Raw genomic sequence first — 12,953 nt, 5'->3', positions numbered from 1 at the left:
CAACACCCTGGCGAGTCTCTTCTGCATTTTTTGTCTCTACTGCATCCATCCTGTAGTGATAAATATATAGCAGAAATATATATAGTCTAACAAATATTTGTACATCTGCAGCATAACATTCCACGTCTTTACACAATGCCACAGTCTATAAGACAAAACATACTACCCTATCCACTTCTAGCACCTCTTTTAGGTCTCTCTGAACACCAGCACTCCTATTTCACTACATGCTCCATTTTCACTGCTGCACCCCTCCCATATCTCTATCAAACGGTTCATATCCCTTGACATGCCGTCTCCTATGGAATTTCTATCCCTACCCTTCATCCTTATGGGAACACATTGGCCCTGAACTCTCACTGATTCACTTTTTAAAAGGCTCCCACTTCAAAAATATGGAATTACCTGCAAGTAGCTTCTCCAAATCTGTGTTCAACAGGTCCTGTTGAATGTTATTGAGCTTGGTTCATGCATTTAATTTCTGGACTATCCTTACTCTAACAACTTCCCAAAAGAAGGTTGATTTATTCATGTTGGATGCCAGGATGTGGGGTACAAATTACAATGGGAGATAGAAAAGGCATGTAAAAAGTACAAAGTTCCAATAGTCAATATGAAGGTAGATTGGGAAAATCAAGTTCATGTCAGATACCAAGAGAGGGCTTTTGTAGAAAGCCTACAAGATAAATTTTTAGAACTGCTTGTGTTTGAACCCACTAGAAAAAAGACATTAATGGATTTGGTGTAGTATAATGAATCAGGTTTGATTAGGAAGCTTAGGCTAAATGAACACTGAGGAGGCGGTGATCATAATATGATAGAATTCACCTTGCAGTTTGAGAGGGAGAAGATATTCGAGAGTGTCAGGGGTCGAAGTGAGTGTAGTTACTATTACTAAGAAGAAGGTGCTTGGGAAGCTGAAAGGTCTGAAGTCACCTGGACCAGATGGTTCAAACACTGAACTGCCTACGTGGAGAGTTATGGGGCTTTCCGACAGTAACCCATTCTGTTTCCATCCTCTCAGCGTTTTACCATGATTGTTATGACTCTGATATTCTTTAGTTTGTAACTCAGCTGCTTGTATTTTAATTCCATTATAATCTAGCAGAGCCTACTGCATTCACCAATTACTGTAATAAATAAACCAAAAATAATGCCACTTTTAAATATCAATAGACCAGAGTCATTATTTATATCATTGTTACACATTCCATTTTCAGGTTACAAATATTACGTGATCTCAGATGGCCAGTCCTCTCATTCTTCCTGTGGAGTGCGTGCATTGATGTTGATTGTAGTTTCAGTGCTCTAACATTGAGTTTTTGCCTATTTCTTGTGCAGTCAACCAGGCTAGTGTGAACAAGTAGGCATGCCCACTCTTCAGTGAGCCTAAGTTTCAAACATTTTGTTCCACTTACATTCCACACATGCACTTTGTGTATTTCTGTTTGTTCGTTTAATCAATGCCAGAGTCTATTTGGTTGCTGCCTGACAAATCCAATCATATGAGACATTTACTCATAGAGTTATTCAGCACGGTCCTATGGCCCAACCATCCAGAAAACCAAACTGCCTACGTGGGCTAGTTTTGCTTGGCCTATATCTCGCTAAACTTTTTCCTATCATGTACCTGTCCAGCTGACTTTTAAACGCTGTAATTGTAATGCTTCTACAGCTTCCTGTGGCAGCTCATTTTATATACCCACCACCCTGTGTATGAAATATCTCCCCCCCACCTGAAATCTGTGGCTTCCAAGGTTTCGACTCCACTCTCCTGAGTAAAATAATTGACTATTCATTTTATCTATGTCCCTTGTGATTTTATATACCTCTGTAAGTTCACTTCTCAGCATCTTGTTCTCAAAGAAAAGAGCTGCAACCTATCTAGTCTCTCCTTATAGCACAGATCCTCTGGTAACATCAGATGGACATGTTACCCGCAGACACAGTCATCGGGACACCTGATTTCTCTAGAGTTGCCTACATCGCAGTATGAGAGTATACCACTCTACTGACTACAAACACAGCCCTTTTTAACAAGGAAAATTAAAAATCTAAACTTGCCTGATCTTATTGCTGTTCACTGCTTGAGTTTCACCAAAAGCCACACTTTGACCTCAACAGTAGCACTTTGTTTTCAAGGCTGTTTCTTAAAATGGCCACTCCAAAATAGCTGCTCCATCTTAACCTTGTCATAGAACATAAACAGTACAGCGGACGACAGGCCTTCTGACTCATAACGATTGTTAAACTCATTAATCTGATGACTGTTAATTAATCTAATCCCATTTAGTCACAGTCATACAGCACAGAAGCAGGTTCTTCAGCCTCATTGGTTGACTGCAGCATCCCCCCGCTAGTCCCCGTTGCCCACATTCAGGCATCATCCTCTAAAACTCACCCTCCATATACCTAACCAAATGCCTCTTAAATGTTGCAACTATACACACCTCAACCATTTCCTCTGTTAGCTCATTGCTGGTACTCACTACCCTTGTGAAAAGGAGTTACCTCATGGGTCTTTTTTAAATCTCTCCCTCCTTATCTTGTATCTGTGCCCTAGAGAAAAGAGTATGACATTCCACCTTACCCATATACCTCATGATTTTTTTGAACTTCTTTGAGGTCACCGCTCATTCTCCTACGCTCCAAGGAATAAAGATCCAGCATGTCCAACCTGCCCCTGTAACTCAGGACCCCTAATCCAGGCTGCCCACTTTCCAGCTTGACAATGTCAAAACTACACAATACTCCAATGCAGTCTCACACAAAAAATGTATAATATATATTGTCCCTACTCCCGAACTGCCATGCAAAAATGTGGTTTTGTAATTATGACATTTCTGTAACTCCTTTTTTCTGAGAATTTTCTCTTGTTATTGTGGTGGTGGCGTGGAAGTTGTAAACATGGGTGGATGTGGCTGAGGCTAATTTTATTTCCTTCTGAATTTAACTGAATAAACTTTTAAACCCATTTTGCATTTTAAGCACTTAACATTGCATTATGTATTGTAGGAACATGAAACTAGAATGATGAAAGAAGAAAAAATACAAAGCCTTGAAAGATGGAAGGAGGAAGAAAAAGTTAAGTTGAACAGAGAGATGGAGAAAATGAAAGAAATGTTTGTTGAGGTATTTAAAGAAATCACTGAAAAGAATGCTGCATTGGAGACAGTAAGTAACTATCTGTCAATCTGTCAATGCAATTACTGTCACTTGTATAGTCCTGATTTATGGCTGAAAATAATTCTTGCTCTTACTCTGGATTACTTGACTAAAACAGCTAAATCTTTTCTCCTCTATGAAACTACTGTATAAACAGTTTTGATATTATTTAATTTTATTGCTGGTTTGTGAATCTTATTTTCAGATAGTTATTTTATAATGTAACAGCCACTGGGTTTCAAAATAAGTTACTGGCATATTGAAACCCAGGGTGATAGACATTGGACACTAAATTGGCTCGGTGGAGGGAGTCAAGAGGGCAGTTGAGGAGGGTAGCTTTTTAGACTTTACGTCAGTGACTTATGTTGTACTGCAGAGATTGATGCTGGGTCATTGCAGTTGATTCTATATATTAATAATCTGGATACGAATCAAGGTGTCCTGATTAGTAAGTTTGCTGATAACACTAGCAGTAGAACATAGAACAATACAGCACAGGGACAGGCCCTTTGGCTCATGATGTTTTGCTGAACTAATGAAATACCTAATTAAATTAATCTCTTCTTCCTACACATTGTCCTTGCACATTCATGTACCTACGAAGAGCATCCACTACGAACCTTAGCAATGTTTTTCAGATACCCACCACCCTCTGCTTTACATGATCTTATAAGCATCTGTCACGCCTCAGCCTCTGCCACTTCAACCAGGTTTGTCCAGCCTCACCTTGTAACACTTACCTTGTTAACAAGACAGCACCCTAATGACCTCTTCTGCACCTTTTACAAAACCTCCACATCTTTCCTATAGTGGAGCGACAGATGTGGTCTAACTTGACTTGTAAAGTAGCAGCATATTTTCCTTACTCTTGAACTCAGTGCTATGACAATTAAAGGCAAGCATGTCATATGCCTTTTTTTTTTATCACCCTATCAACCTATATTAGCCGGCTGGTGGCGTAGTGGCATCAGCGCTGGACTTCGGGGCGAGAGGTCCCAAGTTCACTCTTGTACACTCTCCATCCGTGCTCGGTTAAGAACTGGTGATCTCTTTTAAAAAAAACTCACCCGGCAGAAGGCAATGGCAAACCACTGCTGTAACTTGCTTTGTACACGATTTCCCAATATGTCAGAGTGGTGAGGAAGGAAATCGCCTGCTAACCGGAAAATTCCGGATGCCACATACCTTAAATCAAGCTATACAACTACTTTCAGGCAGCTATGGACTTGGATCCTGAGGTCCCTCTATACCTCAATACTGTTAAGGGATTTTCTATTAATAGTGTACTGTCCCTTTAGAGTTGATTTACCAAAGTGCAACACCTCACGTTTGGATGGATTAAACTGTAAGTGCGTTTCTCTGTCCATATCTGCAACTGATCTATGTACCGCTGTATCCTTTGGCAATCTCCTACACTATCCACGCCTCCAACAATCTCTAATTTATTTTTGAACTTACTAACCCATTCATCCATATATTCAACTAGACCAATTACGTATTTCACAAATAGCAGAAGTCTCAGAGCCTCAGACCTCCAGCCAGAAAAAGTCCTATTGACATTCCTCTATCTCCTATGATCAAGCCAATACTGAAACTTTTGTTGTACTATTACAGGTTGCCAGGTATGATGTTGTAGCCATCACTGAATCATGGCTGAAGGAAGGTTGTAGTTGCGAGCTAAATGTCCAAGGTTATGTGTTATATCAGAGGGATAGGAAGGTAGGCAGAGGGGATGGTGTGGCTCTACTGGTAAAGAATAGCATCAAACTAGTAGAAAGATGTGACATAGGATGATAAGATGTTGAATCCTTGTGGGTTGAGTTAAGAAACTGCAAGAGTAAAAGGACCTTGATGGCAGTTATATACAGGCCTCCCAACAGTGGCTTGGAGGTGGATCACAGATTACAACAGGAAATAGAAAAGGCATGTCAAAAGGGCAATGTTATGATAGTCATGGGAGATTTTAACATGCAGGTCCGTTGGGAAAATTAATTGGTAATGGATCTCAAGAGAGTGAATTTGTTGAATGCCTAAGAGATAGCTTTTTGGAGCAGTTTGTCATTGAGCCTACTAGGGAATCAGCTATACTGGATTGGGTGTTATGTAATGAACCGGAGGAGATTAGGGAGCTTAAGGTAAAAGAACCCTTAGGAACCAGTGGTCACAGTATGATTGAGTTCAACTTGAAATTTGATAGGGAGAAAGTAAAGTCTGATATAGCAGTATTTCAGTGGAGTAAGGGAAATTACACTGGTATGAGAGAGGAGTTGGCCAAAGTAAACTGGAAGGAGCTGCTGGCAGGAATGTCAGCAGAGCAGCAATGGTGTGTGTTTCTGGGAAAAATGAGGAAGATGCAGGACATATGTATTCCAAAATTGAAGAAATACTCAAATGGTAAAATAGTACAACTATGGTTGACAAGGGAAGTCAAAGCTATTGTAAAAGCAAAAGAAAGGGCATACAACAAAGCAAACATTAGTGGGAAGATAGAGGATTGGGAAGTTTTTAAAAACCTACAGAGAGCAACTAAAAATCATTAGAAGGGAAAAGATGAAATATGAAAACAAGCTAGCAAAAAATATCCAGGTGGATAGTAAAAGAGAAATGAGAGTGGATGTGGGATTGCTAGAAAATGCGGCAGGAGAAATAATAACGGGGGACACGGAGATGGCAGATGAACTAAATGAGTATTTTGCATCAGTCTGCACTGTGGAAGAGACCAGCAGTATACCTGATGTTGTAGAGTGTGAAGGAAGAGAAGTGGGTGCAGTTACTGTTACAAGAGAGAAGATGCTCAAAAAGCTGAAAGGCCTAAACGTACATAAGTCACCCGGACCAGATGAACTGCACCTTAGGGTTCTGAAAGAGGCTGCGTTAGAGATTGTGGTGGCATTGGAAATAATCTTTCAAAAATCATTGGACTCTGGCATGGTGCCAGAGGACTGGAAAATTGCAAATGTCACTCCATTCTTTAAGAAAGGAGGAAGGCAGCAGAAAGGAAATTATAGACCAGTTAGCCTGACCTCAGTGGTTGGGAAGATGTTAGAGTCAATTGTTAAGGAAGAGGTGATTGAGTACCTGGTGACATAGGACAAGATAGTACAAAGTCAGCATAGTTCCCTTCAGGGAAAATCCTGCCTGACGAACCTGCTGGAATCCTTGAGGAGATTACAAGTAGAATAGATAAAGGGGATACAGTGGATGTTGTATTTGGACTTTCAGAAGGCCTTTGACAAGGTGCCACACATGAGGCTGCTTATCAAGTTAAGAGCCCATGGTATTACAGGAAAGGTACTAACGTGGTTAGAGCATTGGCTGATTGGTAGGAGGCAGAGAGTGGGAATATAAGGATCTTTTTCTGGTTGGCTGCCAGTGACTAGTGGTGTTCCGCAGTGGTTGGTATTGGGATCACTTCTTTTTATGCTGTATATAAATGATTTAGCGATGGAATAGGTGGCTTTGTAGCCAAGTTTGCAGATGATACAAAGATTGATGGAGGGGCAGGTAGTGTTGAGGAAACAGGTAGGATGCAGAAGGACTTAGACTGATTAGGAGGATGGGCAAGAAAGTGGCAAATGAAGTACAATGTTGGATAATGCATGGTCATGCACTTTGGTGGTAGAAATAAATGTACAGACTATTTTCTTTCTTCCTTTCTTTTTAAATCTTTTTATTAAATAAGTATACAAAAGGTAAGCCATATAGGCACTAATATACTGTTAGAATATAATAAAATTACAGGAGATATTAAAACAGAAAAGAAATGATACAAACAATGTAATTTAAACATAAGATAATAAGGTAACATAATAGTATACTAATTTTTATATATATATCAATAGAAAATGGAAAAAAAAAAACCCAAAAAAACCCCACCGTGCAACTAAACTAAAAGCAAGGCAAAGCAATGGGCTAACTTGGAAACAAGTAGAGTTAAAAGACTTAAAATCATGTCCTCAAACCCGACCTCCATTAAAAACAGTAGAAAAAAACAAGAAGGGAATATAAATATGGAGCAAAAAGGGGAAGAAAAAAAAATTACATTAAATGAAAATATTGAATAAAAGATCTCCAGGTCTGTTCAAATTTAAGTGAGGAATCATAAAGATTGCTTCTAATTTTCTCCAAATTCAAGCATAATATCGTCTGAGAAAACCAAAAAAAGGTAGATGGAGCATTAAGCTCCTTCCAATGTTGTAAGATACATCTTTTCGCCATTAAAGTAAGAAATGCAATTATTCTACGGGCTGAAGGAGAAAGATTACTGGAAGTTTCAGGTAATCCAAAGATAGCAGTAATAGGGTGAGAAGAGATATCTATATTCAATTGCTTTGAGATAATATTAAAAATGTCTCTCCAAAAAGTTTCCAGAGTAGGACAAGACCAAAACATATGAGTTAGAGAGGCTATCTGCCCCGGACATCTATCACAAAAAGGATTAATATGAGAATAAAAACGAGCTAATTTATCTTTGGACATATGTGCTCTATGAACAACTTTAAATTGAATTAGGGAATGTTTAGCACAGATAGAGGAAGTATTGACTAATTGTAAAATCTGCCCCCAGTCATCCACGGAAATGATAGAGCCCAATTCCTGTTCCAAATCTACCCTAATCTTATCAAATGGAGCTTTCCTAAGTTTCATAATAATATTATAAATCATAGCCGATGCACCTTTCTGACATGGATTTTAATTATAGTATCTAAAATATATGTAGGAGGAAGCATTGGAAAGGAAGAAAGTATAGTACTTAGGAAATTCCTAACTTGTAGATATCTAAAAAAATGTATTCTTGATAAATTATATTTATTAGATAATTGTTCAAAAGTCATAAGGGAACCATCTAAAAATAAATCCAAAAACCGTGAAATACCCTTAGTCTTCCAAATTTGAAAAGCACGATCCGTGAAAGAGGGAGGAAAAAATATGTTACCTAAAATAGGAATTGCTAGCCCAAATTGGTTAAGATCAAAAAATTTTTCTGAATTGAAACCCAATACGCAAGGTATACTTAACTATCGGGTTAGAGACCAGTTTAAGGCGTTTCAAATCAAAAGGAAGAGAGGAACCTAAAATAGAGCCAAGTGCATAGCCCTGAGCAGATTGTAATTCCAATACTACCCATTTAGGAATAGATAGTATATACTGGTCAAGTAACCAAAATTTCATATGTCGAATATTAATTGCCCAATAACAGAATCTAAAGTTAGGTAATGCTAAACCTCCATCTCTCTTAGCTTTCTGTAAATGTATTTTACCCAATCTCGGGTTTTTATTTTGCCAAATAAATGAAGAAATTTTTGAGTCAACTTTATCAAAAAAAGATTTTGGAACAAAAATCGGTAATGCCTGAAATATATATAAAAATTTTGGCAAAAAAAACATCTTAACTGCATTAATATGACCAATCAAAGTTAAATATAATGGAAACCATTTAGATGAAAGTTGAGTAATATGGGTAAATTAAGGGTAAAAAATTAATCTTAAATAAATCTTTGTGTTTACAAGTAACTTTAATCCCAAGATATGAAAAATAATTATTAATCAATTTAAACGGAAAGTTGTGATATAAGGGAAGTTGTTTATTAATCCGGAAAAGTTCACTCTTACTAAGATTTAATTTATAACCTGAAAAAAGACTAAATTGTGCTAATAAATTTAAAACAGCAGGGATGGATTTTTGAGGATTAGAAATATATGAAAGTAAGTCATCAGCATAGAGTGATATTTTATGGGACTTTAAGCCCCGAGTTATCCCAGTAATATTTGGAGATTCTCGAATGGCAATTGCAAGAGGTTCTAATGCAATATCAAATAATAAAGGACTAAGAGGACAGCCTTGTCGAGTACCTCGAAAAAGAGGGAAAAAAGGTGAGCTTAAAGAATTAGTACGGACTGAGGCTACAGGAGAATGATATAACAGTTTGATCCAAGATATAAATTTCGAGCTAAAATTAAACATTTCAAGCACCTTAAATAAGTAAGGCCATTCTACTCTATCAAAAGCTTTCTCAGCATCTAAAGAGATAACACACTCAGGAACATTTTGTGAGGGGGTATAAACAATATTTAACAGTGTACATATGTTTTAGAAAGAGTAACGACCTTTAATAAAACCCGTTTGGTCTTCCGAAGTAATAAAAGGAAGTACTTCTTCTAATCTGTTTGCTAATAATTTAGAAAAAATTTTAGAATCAACATTTAATAAAGATATTGGTCTATAAGATGCACATTGAGCAGGATCTTTATCCTTCTTTAATATTAGAGAGATTGACGCTCTATTGAAAGATTCGGGAAGTTTACCCAGTTTTAATGAAGCCTCGAAAACCCTACAGAACCACAGGATTAATGAAGATGCAAAACATTTATAAAATTCTGCGGTAAACCCATCAGGGCCAGGAGCTTTCCCCAGGTTCATAGAGGAAATACCATTCTTAATCTCATCAGTGGTAATGGGAGTATCTAGCATAGAAGACATATCCTGTGAAATCTCAGGGAGTTCTAGGTTATCTAAAAAATCTGAGATGCAGAGGGACTTGGGACCCCTTGTGCAGAACACTATAAAGGTTAACTTGCTGGTTGAGTCGTTGGTAAGGGAGGCAAATGCCATGTTAGCATTCATTTCAAGAGATCTAGAATAGAAGAGCAAGGATGTGATGCTGTGGCTTTATAAGGCACTGCTGAGGCTTCACCTTGAGTATTGTGAACAGCTTTGGGCTCCTCATCTTAGAAAAGATGTGCTGGCATTGGAAAGGGTCCAAAGGAGGTTCATAAAGATGATTCCAGAAATGAAAGGGTTATCAAAAGAGGAACGTTTGATGGCTCTGGGTCTGTACTTGCTGAAATTCCGAAGGATGGGAGGGATATTACTGAAACCTTTCAAACGTTGAAAGGCCTAGACACAATAGATGTGGAAAGGATGTTTCCCATGGTGGGAGAGTCTAGGACAAGAGGGCAGAGCCTCAGGATAGAGGGGCACCCTTTCAAAACAGAGATGCGGAGTAATTTCTTTAGCCAAAGGGTGGTGAATTTGTGGAATTTATTGCCACATGCAGCTGTGGAGGCCAGATCACTGGGTGTATTTAAGGCAGAGATTGATAGGTTCTTGAATGGCCATGGCAACAAAGGTTACGGGGAGAAGGCCGGGAACTGGGGTTGAGGAGGAGAAAAAAGGATCAACCATGATTGAATGGCAAACTCAATGAGACAGAAAGTTGACCAATGTTAGCTACTTGACAATCTACCATGAAGAGGAGGTGATGATCTTAGAGTAATAAAAAGGAATGACCTAAATTTGACAAAATTTAGCAATTTAGATAAAGAACTGGGTGTATGTAAAGGAAATTAACTAAATATTAGGATAGTATATCAGAAAAATTATGAAGATGTGAGCAAGGTATGGTGGTAATAATGATAGGGGATTTTAATGTACGTATAGTCTGGAAAAATCATAAGGGCAGAAGAGGCCTGAATGAAGACTTCATGGAGTACTTTTGGGATAATTTCTTGGAATAGCTTTTCTTTGAAGCCATCCAGAGAGCAAGCCATACCAGACTTGACATTGTGCAATGAAATAAAGTTTGTTGATAACTTTAAAGTGAATTTGCACAGAGCATGGCAGCAACTATGCCATTATTAAATGTTATACATTCCATTTGAGGGCAGGCTGGATGGTTGGTCTACAAAACACGGTGGAGGTAGGTTCTTTCTAAATGTAAGAAGAATCTGGATGGGCATTTGAATTGCTATGACATAAAGGGTACAGACAATGAATGTGCTTATAAGATTAAGTACTAAAATTATGGGATTAAGTACTTGTGACTGGTATAGTTTCAGCCAAAGGGATTTTTTTTCTGTTCTGTAAGCATAGTAAGGCTCCATGACTTGCATATAAGTATGAAGTCTGGCAAATTACGGGAGCATGAGAGCAAAGTTAAATGACAAATTAAATCAAGGGACTGATTAATTGAGATGAAATGGGACACATTAAGGAAATCTTCCAGAATACACAAACAGACACATGCCAACAAGAATGGAAAATTCCAAAGGGAAGACTCACCTTCTGTCATTAATTAAAATAATTAAAGATAATATGAAACTTGATCCCTTTGTCCCCATCTGATTTTACTTCTAAATAGGTTCTTACACCTCTGTACTCCCAAGGGGATTAATTTGATCCCAGCTGCCTATAATTGGTACATGACTCATTTTACTTAACCAGAACCTCAATAATTCTTGTCACCCAGTGTTCCCTATTCCTGCTATCCTTAACCTTCGATCTACTAGGAACATATTGCCCTGACCTCTTGCTATTCACTTTTCCTCCCTCCTGCCAGATATTCACTTGCCTGCAGATGCCCTTCCCCGTCTACTACCATCAAAATTAGCCAATGTAAGACTTTAATGTTGGCCAATTCGATACTTTTCCATAACTAGAGTCATAGTCATAGAACAATAACAATCTATTCGACCCATCTATTCCATGCTGGACTATTAATCTTCCTAGTTCCACCAACCCACACTGGGACCGTAGACTTCCATACCCTTCCCATTCATGTACCTATCCAAATTTCTCCTAGATGTTGAAATCAAGCTCGCATCCACTAGTTATGCTGGCAGCTCCTTCCCTACTCTCACTCTAAATGAAGAAGTTCCCTTTCATGTTTCCTTTAAACATTTCACTTTACACCCTTAACCCATGACCTCTGATTTTAGTCTCACCCAATCTCAGTGGAAAAAGCCTGCCCTTTCTATCACCATCATTAAGTGCAACATTGTATGATGTGGGCGATCATTGTCTTTTTCTACACTGGCTTTTTCTGAACAGTATCTTTACAATATGGGTGATAACCAGGACTTGTGATATGCACTAGCTGCTCATACGACCATCCACCACCTCCTCCCATGGCTTCAGGGTGCTGCACCTTGCCCAAGGGTGACCTGTAGGTTAGCGGAGGGAAGGAGTGCCTTACACTTTCTTTAGTAGAAACAGATTTCCATCCCGCTACCTGACCCCAATCTTTATTCCTTATAATTTTGTATACCTCTATCAAATTTCCCCTCGTTCTTGTAGGCTTTTGGGAATAAAGTTGTAACCTATTCAACCTTTCCCTACAACTCAAGGTCCTCAAGTCCTGACAACACTCTTGTAAATTTTTTCTGCACTTTTTCAATCTTATTGGCACGTTTCCTGTAGGTAGGTGATCAAATACTCCAAATTAGGCCTCATCAATGTCTTTTACCACTTAACATACCATCCCACCTTATGTACTGAATACATTGATTTATGAAGGCCAAGGTGCCTAAAGCTTTCTTTACAACCCTATCTATGTGTGAAGCTACTTTCAATGAATTATAGACCTGCATTCCCTGATACCTTTGTTCTATCACACTCCTCAGTGCCTACCATTCCCTGTGTAAGGCATACCCCGGTTGGTCCTACTGAAGTGCAGCGCCTCACACTTGAAATTTCATCTCCCATTTTTCCATCAGATCCCTCTGCAAGCCATGATAGACTTCCTTTCTGTCCCATTAAACCCCCAATCTTGGTGTAATCCACAAATTTTCTGATTCAGTTAATCACGTTATCAACCAGATCATTGATATAGATGACAACCAACAAAGGACTCAGCACTAGTAACAGGCCTCAAGTCAGACATGCAACCATCTACTACCACTCTTTGGCTACTCTCATGAAGCCAATGTCTAAACCAATTTTACTACTTCATCTTGAATGCTGAGTGACTGAACCTTTTTGACGAACATCCCATACGGGACCTTGTCAA

General features: G+C 38.6%; 1 protein-coding gene across 1 annotated transcript in view; it reads left to right on the top strand.

Annotated features, from left to right (window-relative positions):
* LOC134347317 (cilium assembly protein DZIP1-like) overlaps positions 1–12,953 on the top strand; it is a 150,973-nt gene that overhangs the window by 13,901 nt on the left and 124,119 nt on the right. The window contains exon 4 of the mRNA XM_063049710.1: positions 3,016–3,174. Coding sequence (XP_062905780.1) covers positions 3,016–3,174 — 159 coding nt within the window. The remainder of the gene's footprint in view (positions 1–3,015; positions 3,175–12,953) is intronic.

Source organism: Mobula hypostoma, chromosome 5 (assembly GCF_963921235.1).
Source record: "Mobula hypostoma chromosome 5, sMobHyp1.1, whole genome shotgun sequence".
Lineage (NCBI taxonomy): Eukaryota > Metazoa > Chordata > Chondrichthyes > Myliobatiformes > Myliobatidae > Mobula > Mobula hypostoma.
The sequence above is the reverse complement of the archived record's forward strand: the minus strand, read 5'-3'. Positions and strand labels throughout refer to the sequence as shown.